This window comes from Lutra lutra, chromosome 1 (assembly GCF_902655055.1).
Source record: "Lutra lutra chromosome 1, mLutLut1.2, whole genome shotgun sequence".
Lineage (NCBI taxonomy): Eukaryota > Metazoa > Chordata > Mammalia > Carnivora > Mustelidae > Lutra > Lutra lutra.
Genome location: NC_062278.1, coordinates 29,195,795 through 29,208,794, shown reverse-complemented (window position 1 = coordinate 29,208,794; position 13,000 = coordinate 29,195,795). Strand labels below are relative to the sequence as shown.

The 13,000-nt window shown below is 38.2% G+C and overlaps 1 protein-coding gene across 1 annotated transcript in view; it reads right to left on the bottom strand.

Annotated features, from left to right (window-relative positions):
* Positions 1 to 13,000, bottom strand: part of SAMSN1 (SAM domain, SH3 domain and nuclear localization signals 1) — a 147,540-nt gene that overhangs the window by 74,537 nt on the left and 60,003 nt on the right. Inside the window, 2 exon segments of the mRNA XM_047722022.1 lie at positions 9,826 to 10,178; positions 12,426 to 12,552. Coding sequence (XP_047577978.1) covers positions 9,826 to 10,178; positions 12,426 to 12,552 — 480 coding nt within the window.

Below are 13,000 nucleotides of genomic sequence, written 5' to 3'. Positions count from 1 at the left end.
AGGAGCCCAAGGACCCTGAGATCATGATCTGAGCTGAAGTCAGATGCTTAACTGACTGAGCCATCCAGGCACCCCCACACCTTTTTGTTTGCATGGTGGAGGTCACTAGGGCAGCCCTGGGAAGCTAAAAGTAGAGTTTCATCCTACCCATATGGGTACATTTGAACTAGGCATTTCTGGCTTTCTTATCTCCAGGGAGAAAATTGGGCAAATGATTTAAAAAAATCCTAAAAATCAGTGAAAGCTAGTAATATACATTTAATACATTATCTCTTATGATATCACAGAGAATTATTGATGGTGGAACTCTATACCAAGTTTGTGTCTTAGCCATCTTGTGGCCCCACAGCCCAGGCAATACCTGATACCATGGATATTATACTGTTCATTGAGCAAAGGATAAATAATTATAAACACATAATTGTATATTATAATTAAATAGTAGTATTTGTCACTAAAAGTAGTAGCTCTTCTTTATTAAGTTCCAACTGGGTATCCGGTACAACGAAACACTTTACATCCAGTTCTCACAAGAACTCCCCAAAGAAATCTTCATTCTGTTTATTTAATAGATAAGAAACCAAAACTCAGAGAAATCAAGGGGCTTAGTCACACGGTAAGCAGTGCGGCTACAAGTCAAGACCAGGCTTATTTGGCTCCAGCACACATAGAATTCATTCCCTGTACTATTTCTTTCTTTTGTTTTTGTATCTTTCTGCTGAAAAACAAAAAACAAAACTTAAAGACAACTTACTGATAAGGAAGTCTGGACTAAGAGTTAGAAGGTTGATGTTCCGTATCTGCCATCACCTGCTGTGGGACTTCAGGTAACTCACTTAACCCTTCTTTTGCCTCAATTACTCCACGTGTAAGATGACAGTAATGCTTTGCCTAATTCACAGAGCTAGTATAAAGTAAAATATGAGAAAAGTTATATTGTACCTTGGAGGCAGGGACTCTATTTATTAAGCTATTAAGCCCCTACCTTGAGTTGACTCTTTCACATGGATCATTTCATTTTATACTGCAAGGTAGGAACTAGTGTCTTCGTTTTCACAAATGAGAAAAGCATAAGTAAGTGATCAGCCTAGTCTCAGACCTTACAAAGCCATGATCTTTGCAGGAAAACTTTGGACTCTTACAGATAATAGCTTAAAAATCCAGCTCTGCCACCTGCTATTACATTGCAGGAATTATTTAACCTCTTTGAGCTTCAGGTTTTTAATCATAAAAATGGGAGCAATAATACCACCTTAATGAATCATGACAGAAAGCGCACATACATAAAAGCACCTGAAACATGGCCAAGTGCTAAGTCAATGGAAACTATGATCATCATTATATGGACGTGCCTGCCTGGTCAGAACAAGATCTCAACGGCATGAACCTCTCAAGGTGGCACCTAGGGCATGTGTGTGTATGTGGTAAGTGGTGGTGACAAACAAGGATATCTCATTCCAACCCAGCACTCCTTTACCCTGCATAGCCCCTGTTGTTCTTCTTTCTTCTTTTAAAGATTTTATTTATTTATTTGAGAGAGAGAGAGAGTGAGTGACAGAGAGTGTACAAGTCACTGGGGGAGGGAGAGGGGGAGAGGCAGAGGGAGAAGCAGACTCCCCACTGAACAGTGAGCCTGATGCGAGGCTCTGTCCTAGGGTCCTGAGATCATGACCTGAGCTGAAGGCTGATACTTAACTGACTGAGCCACCCAGCCGCCACAGCCCCTGCCCTTCTGCTCCCCTCTTTACAGTCTTACTTCAACTTTTCCCACCCATTTTTCAAAGCAAAATTCAGTCCTCTGAAATGACGTTGAAAATGTTCTTTGTGGATGGCAGAAGCCTTCTTAGCTTCTGAGAATGGAAATGTAGACATTTGGGTTCATGAAGAAATTTGCATGGCCAGGAGAACTTGGCTGAGTCTCAAGTGAAGTTCACATTCACATACATAGATGCTGGTTCAGAACATGAGGGAGAGAGAAAGGAAGTAGCTGGGACAGAGGAAGTATGGTTAGGGAAAAGAAAACAAACCCAAACCTAAAATAGCTTAGGGAAAAAAAATGATAGAAATAAGGTCACCAGTGGTCATCTGAAGAGTGAAAAAAGAGCTGGTTTGACACAGCTGAGAGAAAATCTGTATGCATTGATTTTTTTTGTACATAGAATTCATCACCCTCAGTGTGTCTGCGTAGCCCCAAATATTGAACATAAAAATAAAAATACAATAAGATCTTAAAAATAATAGGTAGCTCTCCTTCATTCTAAAGATGAGGAGGCAGAAGACCATGGAGATTAAGCAACCTGACCCACAGTGATTCTAGTAAGTGAGAGTTGAACTCCCATGTGATGCTCCTGGCTTCAGCCTGTGCTCCTCTGATGTCTAACATGGCCTCCAACATACCACACTACACACTCAACTATGACTTTTGTCTTTAGTTTGCTTAGCAAAAATTCAAATTCTGAGCTTGTTTCTCTGCCACAAAAGAAAATCTACTGACACTTGGAGTGTTTTCTAAGGCTCATTATATACGGTGTTCTAATATTTAGCTTCTCTACTTCCAAAGGTTGATGTTCCGCTTTAGTGATTTCTTTATTTCTGAACCAAGTAAGAAGTAGGTTCTAATGAAGAAGGAGATTTGGGTGTCCCATGGTCAATGAGCATAACTGGATCCCCATCGGACTGATGTTTTTTGTCCTCTCATTTGAGGATCCAGTGAAACAAATTTCAGCTTTCTTGTGGAAACCAAAATGTAGTTATAACTGATTATCATGGATCCTATTTCATTATCAAAAGAACTATTCTAAATGACAAATATTTCATGATGACACCAGAAAGGTCTTATTGTCAGAAGCGCCAATTCAACTTTCCCTCTAATCTGATGCATTTCAGTAAACAAACACAGGATTACAATACAAAACAAAACCAAGGGAAAAGTTGGGTAAAACCCTAGGGCAACTCATGAAGGAGAAGGATTCTTCATTTCTCTAACAGCTTTAGAAGCAGATCACAGATCTGCTATTCTCACTGATAGGCATGCGGTTAGTGTAACTGGGAAAAGCTACCCACGAATCAAATGATCAGACTGATTTTCGTTCTTCATTATTCTGCCTCAAAAGTCTAACTGAATAATATCTCTAGTTATCCTGGACTTGGAGAATAATACTTCACACTTTCGGAGAAATTACATTTTCTCATTTTATATTTATTCTTGTTATATACAATTTTATTAGAAATGATATTTAATAATTTTATGTACATTGGCAACTTACTTTCCTCAAACTCAACCTAAAGAATTTCCATTAATTTGATACCTTGTACCTTTACAATCTCCCATAATTTGTTTCTTCTATAAGCTCTTTTTTTAAAATTTTTAATTTTTAAAATTTCTTTTCAGTGTACCAGAGTTCATTGTTTATGCACCACACCCAGTACTCCATGCAATACGTGCCCTCAATACCCACCACCAGGCTCACCCAACCTCCCATCCCCCGCCCCTCCAATACTCACAGATTGTTTTTCAGAGTCCATAGTCTCTCATGGTTCATCTCCCCCTCCAATTTCCCCCAACTCACTTCTCTTCTCCATCTCCCCATGTCCTCCATGGTTTCACTTATTTGTGGAGCATAAGAAATATAAGCTCTTTTTTTTTTTTTTAATGTAAAATGTACGTCTTGCAAGATCTTCTCCAGGATCATTTTATGTATGTAAGTATTGCAGTGTGTTTGCTATCCTAGTGAATTTTTATACCAAGGATTGTGATCATTTGTTCTCTTCCTTTTTGACTTGCCTCTTAACCCATAAGCTCTCTTATAAATATGAAACCGTGGCTGGCCATCCCCCCACATACACACTTCTAAGCTTGTACACTCATACACTAAGTGGCTCAGGAGGCACTTAACATGAATTTGCTCAGGAGTGAATGAGTGAATGAATGAAGGAATGAAGGAATCAATAAGCCGTTGCAACATCTCCTATTTTTCAAACACTTCTTCTGGGTGAATGTTAATTCTCCTTCCACCAAACATTATCCTGGCTGTAGTTAAAATTCTGTCATGTAAAATATTCATAATTCATTATTCGTTCTTGTTCATTGAAGCTTTTAAAATTATTTTTAGAATCTCAATTCTCAAGTTCATCAGTTTCAGTGTGGCGTGTAGTAAGTATAGCTATCTTTTGGTATTTTTGTATCACATTTTTCTATTTTTCCTTTTGATTTTCTCAGTCTCGATTATCATTTACTCTGCCTTCCTTTTCACGGGTTGTCCAAATCTATTCATTGAATCCATGTTCACTTTCCATACTACCATAATTCTAGTGTCAGCAGATAAAAATTTTAAGCTGTTCTAACAAATGGGTTTTTCTTTCACAGTTGAACATAAGGGCATGCAACAATGAGAAATTATGCATGGATGGTTCAGAGCCTGCCTCCCTCTGGGTGGATTTGTGAGTGGTCTTCTTAGAATGTCTTATTCCATGGGACCACAGAGGCTCTTTGGTAGGAGTCTGACATCACTAATGTACAAAGAAAATGGTGGAATCCATGAAATTAACATGTCTTTTCTTTATGAACCCTGTGTTTTCTTATTGTCTTTTTACTGGTGCTCTCAATCTTCATTCTTTTTCACATACTTTTTTTTCTTCAAAGTGTACATCATGGATTCTTACTTCTCCATCTACACTTTTAAACTTCCATACTATTCATCAAATAGGCAGAGAAGAAAGGAGGGACTAAATGAGGCAAATCATTGTGTTTGGTACCACCTTGCTGACAGCAGAGTGTGTCCGTGAAAGAGACTTGTGGGGATCTAGTTAAGAGGGCAGATTAGGTGAATGAATTTGCATTTGACCCTGTCGGTGTTGGGGAGATATTTAAAGGTTTGTGAGGGGGAGCAGTAACATCAGATTTGAGCTTTGGAATCATTAATCAGATAGATTAGTCAAGTAAATTAATCTGGTAGATTAATCTGGTAATCACACGTCATGCTGATTGAAGGAAACAGAACAGGGTCAGATAGACTGGAAGAGATTGCCAAGGTGGAGAACAGAGAAGGTAGAAGAGGCCCACAAACAGCTTATCCTGTTTTGGTCACTTCTTTCCCACAGATCAGTAGTTTTCTTGGTCAGTGTAAAAACTCTTATACAATTCAGTGATGGGTCTAGGGGTCCCAGGAGCATTTTCCCATGTCAATAATTAGTTTCCCCTATTCTCCATTTGAATTGAAATGTTAACTGTAGAGCATCTGGGTGGCTCAGTGGGTTAAGCCGCTGCCTATGGCACAGGTCATGATCACAGGGTCCTGGGATCGAGCCCAGCATCAGGCTCTCTGCTCAGCAGGGAGCCTGCTTCCCTCTCTCTCTCTCTGCCTACCTCTCTGCCTACTTACAATCTCTGTCTGTCAAATAAACAAATAAAATCTTAAAAAAAAAAAAGGTTAACTGTAAAATATTTTGTTCCTTTATTTCTTGGTGAGCTTTAGCCTACATCCTGTTCCTCTCACTGAAACAAATAGTTCCCTGTAGAAATGTTCCATTAGCCATGCTTTCTCTTCTGGCATAGTTGTGACAAGTTCACGTACTACTCCAGCAAGACCTTAGTACTCCACTCCTCTCATCCTCTTCTTGTGTACTTTAAGATGCTTTAAGTAGAGCTCTGTTTATTTTCTCACCTTGAGATTCTGTATATAACCCTCACTTGCTTTTCTTTGATTTTTATCCAATTCTCATTATTACTTTTCTATTCACACTGTATTTGAATTATCCTGCACTTGGGTCTCTGTTCTGTTATTTCAGGCCTTTGTCTTCCCTTCTTCCTGAAAGACCTTTTGCTATTATCACTTCTTAAGTGTATCACACTATTTTTTATAAAATATTTTAGACATACACAGGGAAAAAATGTATATTTGCTCCCCCTTTTCATGTCAAGATTACTTCCATTTCTTTATATTACAAAAAATAAGATTCTATTAAAGGACGGTCTCGTCTCCTTCGCAGCATACCCATTTTGTTCTTTCTTGCCCTTCTTCCCAACCAAGTCTCTTCGGACTCACTTTCCTCTTTTGTTAAGATGTTTCAAGTTCTTAGCACGCAGAGCTTCATCATAAGTACCCTTCAATCACTCTCCTCCTAAACTGATTGTAAACACTCGGTTTCACATATTATTTTTGGTTACCTCCACTATTACCTTTCCTAAATGTATCTGAAATCCCGTCTCCACACCACTCATCTCAGATATGGAAAAAAACCCTGCATCCTTAAGTAGTTTTTCCTTTCACACTTCTCTCATGGAGTATATACTTTCACAGATCGGGCCTTTACCTTTCTCAGTTTATATCTGTTCCATCATCACTTATCTTTCCCCATACTCCAGAACCCACAGACCTTGCAAACAACTAAACTGCACATTAAATATCTGTGTGCGTCTCATTGTCCTCCTGTTGACTTCCGTGAAAAGCCCTTCACAAATAATATATTCCCCTGTCTGATTTCAGTTTGTTTATGGTATCTCCACTGAATAAAATGATGCTTCTTTCCAAGTCCAGCATAACCCTCTTGTTTCCTCGTTTTTTGTATGAATATCATCTACTGTCACCTGAGTCCTGGCACCATTTTCTTTCACCTTCCCAACAGCCCCACATGGTAGATGCTGGTAACCTTGATTTACAAATGGGTGTTTTCAGTACACAAAGAGTCACTCAGAAGAGAGGGGATGTGCAGGGTCTGATAACGTCCAGAACTGGAATTAGTGAGTTAAAAAAGGTGAGGAGTTTGCCTAAGCTCCCTGTGCTGGTAAGGTCAGAATTGGTTGGTATTAAACCCAGTTCTATCAGAACCAGCTTTGAGAGTATGAGCCTGAGTGGGATTAACAGGGAGTCAGACTAGGGTGAATAAGAACTTTCTGGAAGACAAGTCAGTTGCAGGCCACCTGAAAGCTCTGCTTTGGTAACAGGATCAAAGGCACTGGAATCTACTATTGCTTAAATTTCTGAAGTCAAGGAGAAACTAGTGTCTTTGTGGATTGGTTTCATTTTCCCTGAAATGTGGGGTTTTGGCTCAGCTCCAGCATATTTGCATATGTTGGTACATTAAGAAAAAAAATCTGGTCACACTTTTACCCTTTAAAATTGCAAAAATGTCACCTCTGACTACCTGTCATGTATGGTAAGTAACACTCATTTCAGAAACACAACTTTTCCCTCAACACCATTTGCCTTCTGTACCTTCTATAGAATGAAAGTTAAAGTATAACCCAAATAATAACCCTGCAATTACTACAGAAAAAAGTACCAGCTATGCTAAAATGAAACTGGGTATTTTTCATTTGGTATTATTATAGAATATATGTGTAGAATATAAAAATAATAATTTGCACTCATCCAACTTCTTTCATTCTGTGTCTCAAATCCCTGAGTATAAGTGGTTTCATTACGTTTACCAAACCAATTTAACTCTAGCATGTTCTTGAACTCTCGTTCCAAATCCAGTGAGGTTTTCCTGTCACAAATGCTGAGCATTATCATCTGAAATTCTGAGTATTCTGCAGATACCTCTGACCTTCTGCAGATAAAACTCACTTACTTAATCATTTAGTTATGTACTAAAATCAACAAAACCACCACCAAAAGAAAAGAAAAACACTACTATGTATATATAATTAAATCTAGACACACATTCACAGACACACATACACAATAACTGAGTTTATGTATAATTGGATTGAAATGAAAACAGAAAAATGGGAACAAATATGTAGATCTATGGAAACAAAATCCATTGGTTTCTCAAACTCCATTCATTTAGTCAGCAGATGCCACTCAAATATTAATCTAGGACCCATCACATTCTAGGGACCATGGAGGATACAAAGATAAATTACTTATAGCAAATAAACAAATGCTGAAGTCATTCTACCATAAGGTAGAGTATGGTAAGTTACATGAAGATGAGGGCAGTGTATGTATTGTTTGGCTCTGTATCCCCAGTGCTAATATTGCAAACTGGCGTACAATGATGCCAATATGTATTTGATAAATATATAATGAAAGAATAATGCCCTTACGTTCTCTAGAAGCTCAAAGAAAGGTGCAATTACTTCTATCTGGCATGACCCAGAAAGTCTTCCTAAAGGACAACAAAGTAATCCAAGTCTTAAGGGCTAGGGTAATGGTTAAAAGCGAGAATAACATGCTAGGCAGAGACCAATACATAAACACAAAGACAGAGAGGCAGGAGAGTACAAGACAGTCATTAGGAATAAGCAGATCATTCAGTTCAGCAGTCCAGCCCAGGAAATCCACAAGAAGTTATAGACAACACTGAATGGTTAGATTGAAGTCAGACTGCTAAAATCCAGAACTGCCAAGTTAAGGACTCCAGATTTACTCTTAAAAGAAGCTCTAAACATGTGAATTTAGATACTTATACAACAGCTTTGCTACTTGCCAACTAGTCATTATTCTTGACCCTGACGCTGAAGCTGTCAAGGGGAGTCTTCAGAAGTAGTTCTGAATTATATTACCAGGTGCTCTCTAAGAAAGTCCTCCAGGAAGAAGTCGGCAAAGCCCAGTGGCCCCAAAAGAGAAGATGAAGACTAAGGAAGTGGCACAGACATTCCTAAAAATAACTAATCTTGGACAGTTTTATCAGTTCCAAGTCTGCTACTAGACACCTGTAATATTTAATGTGGTACTTTGAACACAGATTACTTTAGCTCTAGTCTGCAAAGACCTAACTTAATATACAAGTCTTGAAAGGTGAAAAGGACTCCAAGCCTCTTCAGAGAGCTCTAATGCACCATGAAATATAGCCTCTGTCTAGTGCGAGATGGATTCTCAGAGCAAAATGGCATAGAGTAGGGATCCTGGAAACACAAAGTTGTTCCATGCAGTCACTACAAGCACAAATGACCATGAACTGTAGAGAAATAAAGGTACAAAATACATGCCTTAAGTAACTTACAATCGAGGTGAAAAAAAAGTACTCTTAAGTCCTAGGATATTTGTGTTACCTAGTTTTGCTTTCTCAACTACCTCATGAATTTAATATTACTATTTCCCTTTTACAATTGAGAAAATTAGGGTAAAAGTTTTTAATTTGCCCAAGCCAAACAAGTAGCAGAGCTTGAATCCAAACCCAATTTTTTGTAACTCCAGAGTCTATACTCTTTCTCTTGAGCCTAGTTTAGTATATGGGAAACACTATAATATATTAGCTAAAAGCAGGATCCTTAGCGTATGACTGTCTAGATTCTAGATCTTGGCTCCACTTTTTGTTAGCTCTGTGACATTGTACCTGTTGCTAACTTTTTTGTGCCTCATTTTTCTCAACTGTAAAACGGGGGAATCGGTATTAGAATAACTTTCCCTACCTTACAGGGTTGTTTTGAAATTTAAATAAAATGATAAATAAATGCTTTGAGGAATGGCAGGCCCATAGAAAATGCTCATTTAAGTTAGTTATTATTGGTCAGTGAGACTTCGTGACCACAGCAATGATTTACACAATTCAATCCACATCTTGATTTGAATGAACAGCCAAACTCTTCCTTCAACTAAAAAAAAAAAATTCTCTAAAAAATACCATGCAGTAGATTATTTGAACACAAGGTACACACACACACACACACACACACACACACACACACATAGACACACGTGTAACATGATAGCAAAAGTCACGAGAGCTGCATTGCTTTTTGGAAAGACAACTTTAGTTCTAGTAACTTTCCTGACACTGATAAATTTGACTGATTAGCATTTTCATTATCTGTTTCTTTCCTGCTGGTAAAAACATCCAGATGAGGCGATACATTTCTTTCGTTTACAAACTTACCCAAGAGTGTGGGAGATCCATATCTGTATAAGAAGACTTCAGTTGTGGGTGGTGAGGGCAGCGGAAACAGTTGCTCCAGGGTCCAATTTGGGCAATTGGGAAATCAACACATGTCCAGAGAGGGTTTTCTGGAAAAGGCTTCCAGCTGTTCCACATCTGAACTTCACCTTCGTTGGGGGATAACATTTCTGCTGAATTGCATCCAGTTGAAGTGCTGGATCTAGCCCGTGATGCAGAAATAGAATCCCATCCAATCTCCATTTCTTCCTTTCCTCTTGTGCTAACATTACTAATTTTCTTTTCTTGGGATCTGGCTAATTTCATACAGGAAATCAATGTTTCATCTTCATCTTCTGAATACAAAGAAAAATAAGAATCTTCTGAATGACAAAGAAAAATAATAATTTTGCACAGGTAGAAATTATGACTATTGTATTTCCTTTTATATAGTAGAAATGAACACCACAGGATAAAACAGAAAATCATTTAATTTCACAAAATAATTTACAATTGCAATTCTTTTTTTTTAATAAAATGTTTTAAAGATTTTATTTTTTTGACACAGAGAGAGATGGCAAGTAGGCAGAGAAGCAGGCAGAGAGGGGCAGGAAGCAGGCTCCCTGCTGAGCAGAGAGCCCCATGTGGGGCTTAATCCCAGGACTCTGAGATCATGACCTGAGCTGAAGGCAGAGGCTTAACCCACTGAGCCACCCAGGCGCCCCTACAATTGCAATTCTTTAAAGAGTAATCTTTTGTATAGTAAATGATTTGTTTTGTAAAGACAGGTTTACCTCAAATATTTTGAAGCTGTATATAATGATTAAATTCAGTTTGACTACAATGACCGAAAGTCACATCAAATAGTATACTAAAAAATATTTAAGAAAAATTACAAATTAAAAAAATCCCTATATATATTAACCATAATATGGTGTGCTTATATTCTTACATGTTTTTTAATTTTTTGAGGTAATGTGTATAGAGAGCAGCATAAGGAAGTAAATGAAATATTCTCCTTTCATAAGAAAATGAAATCTCAGTGGACATGGGCTGAAATCCTATTGGCATTCTAATTTTTTTCTAATATCAATCTATAAAGAGATTTATGCAAACAGTGTTTGTCACAGTGAAATAATTTGGAAAAGGAAGATCAAGACTGAGAAATCACCAAAAAGAAGGTGTATCTTAAATACTATAAAGTTGATTAGGGAGACCTATATTTACATGTGGTGAAGGGTCTGATGAAATTTCTAGTAATATATAAAACAGTTACAGAAAATAGAAACATGTATTACCCATAGTAAGTTGTACCATATCATTTAATCTCTTTCAGTTCAAATGTTTAACTGGTATAAACCAAAGATTATGATCAATTACATATAATTGTAAATAAATAAATGAATATCTATGGGGTAAATACCCAGTAGTGCAATTGCTGGGTCATAGGAAAGCTCTATTTTTAAGTTTTTGAGGAATCTCCACACTGTTCTCCAAAGTGGCTGCACCAACTTGCATTCCCACCAACAGTGTAAGAGGGTTCCCCTTTCTCCACATCCTCAACAACTTTCCTGTCCTATTGATTTTGGCCATTCTAACTGGTATAAGGTGGTATCTCAATGTGGTTTTAATTTCCCTGATGGAGCCATCAGAAAGGATGAATACTCAACTTTTGCATCAACATGGATGGGACTGGAGGAGATTTTGCTGAGTGAAATAAGTCAAGCAGAGAGAGTCAATTACATGGTTTCACTTATTTGTGCAACATAAGGAATAACACGGAGGACATTAGGAGAAGGAAAGGAAAAGTGAATTGGGGGAAATCGGAGGGGGAGACAAACCATGGGAGACTGTGGACTCTGAGAAACAAACTGATGGTTTTGGAAGGGAGGGGTATAGGGGGGATGAGTGAGCCTGGTGGTAGGTATTAAGGAGGGCACATATTTCATGGAGCACTGAGTGTCATACGTAAACAATGAGTTATGGAACACTACATCAAAAACTAATGATAGGGCACCTGGGTGACTCAGTGGGTTAAAGCCTCTGCCTTCAGCTCAGGTCATGGTCTCAGGGTCCTGGGATTGAGCCCTGCATCGGGCTCTCTGCTCAGTAGGGAGCCTGCTTCCCGTCCCCCCCCCCCCCCCCCGCCTACTTGTGATTTCTCTGTCAAATAAATAAATAAATAAGTCTTTAAAAAACCAACCAAAAACAAGCTAATGATGTATTGTATGATGACTAACATAATAAAAAAAATAAATGAACATCTGAGTTGTATGGCATGCCATTTTGCCACACTCAGGTTAAAATTGAAAGATACCATTTCCTTTGGCCAAAGAATGGGGACAGTGGATGGTGCTGACCCTTATTATCTCTTTCTCCCACTCTGTCCCGGAGTCTGGTCTTGAAGGGAAGGAGATACGAGGTATATAAAGGAAAATTCAGGAGGAGGGTAAGGATATCTGTTTCACAAATAAATTGGTAATTTAAAAACCCTCAACTTTTAATGATTATTTTACAGCCTTATCAAAATGGTCTTCATTTCCTATACGCTACCCCAGTTATTTCTTGAAGAATGTTTAGCAGCATGCTGACTGCTTACTTACGGAGATTTACGAAGGCAGGTTTCATCTCCTTCAGACCGGGGGCCCTGGCTTTCTTGGCCCAGACTAGTTTCTGTAGTCTCTTTAATGTCCCCGTTGATTCCGCTAGGTCACCGCCTGATTTTACGGCCTAGCACAAACACAGCTCAAGGTAAGGACAAATTCTTCTTCACAAAAGATTAAATATAAAATGTGTCAAGATCACAAATGTGGGAAAATTCATAATGTGACCTTGAAACCTGTAGCCTGGGACAATTTTAAGCAATAATTTGAAAGCAGATTTTTTGGTCTCAAACTTTTTTTGGTCTCAAACTTGTAAAATATATTACAACTGACCAGTCATACTAAAGCAGGGCATTGCTTTACCTTTTTTTTTTTTTTTTAACTTCAACATGCTGCAAAATGGATTGAATCTGGAGCCATCTAAAAATGAGTCGCCCGTGCTCAGTGTGAAATAGTGGAAAGGAACAAGGTCTTTGCAGGGTAACAAAGAAGGAACGAGAGGTTTAAAGTTGCTTCGTGACAGTGTGGGAACAGACTGATGGAGGCACACACAAAAAAGCAAAAGTCAGAGTTTT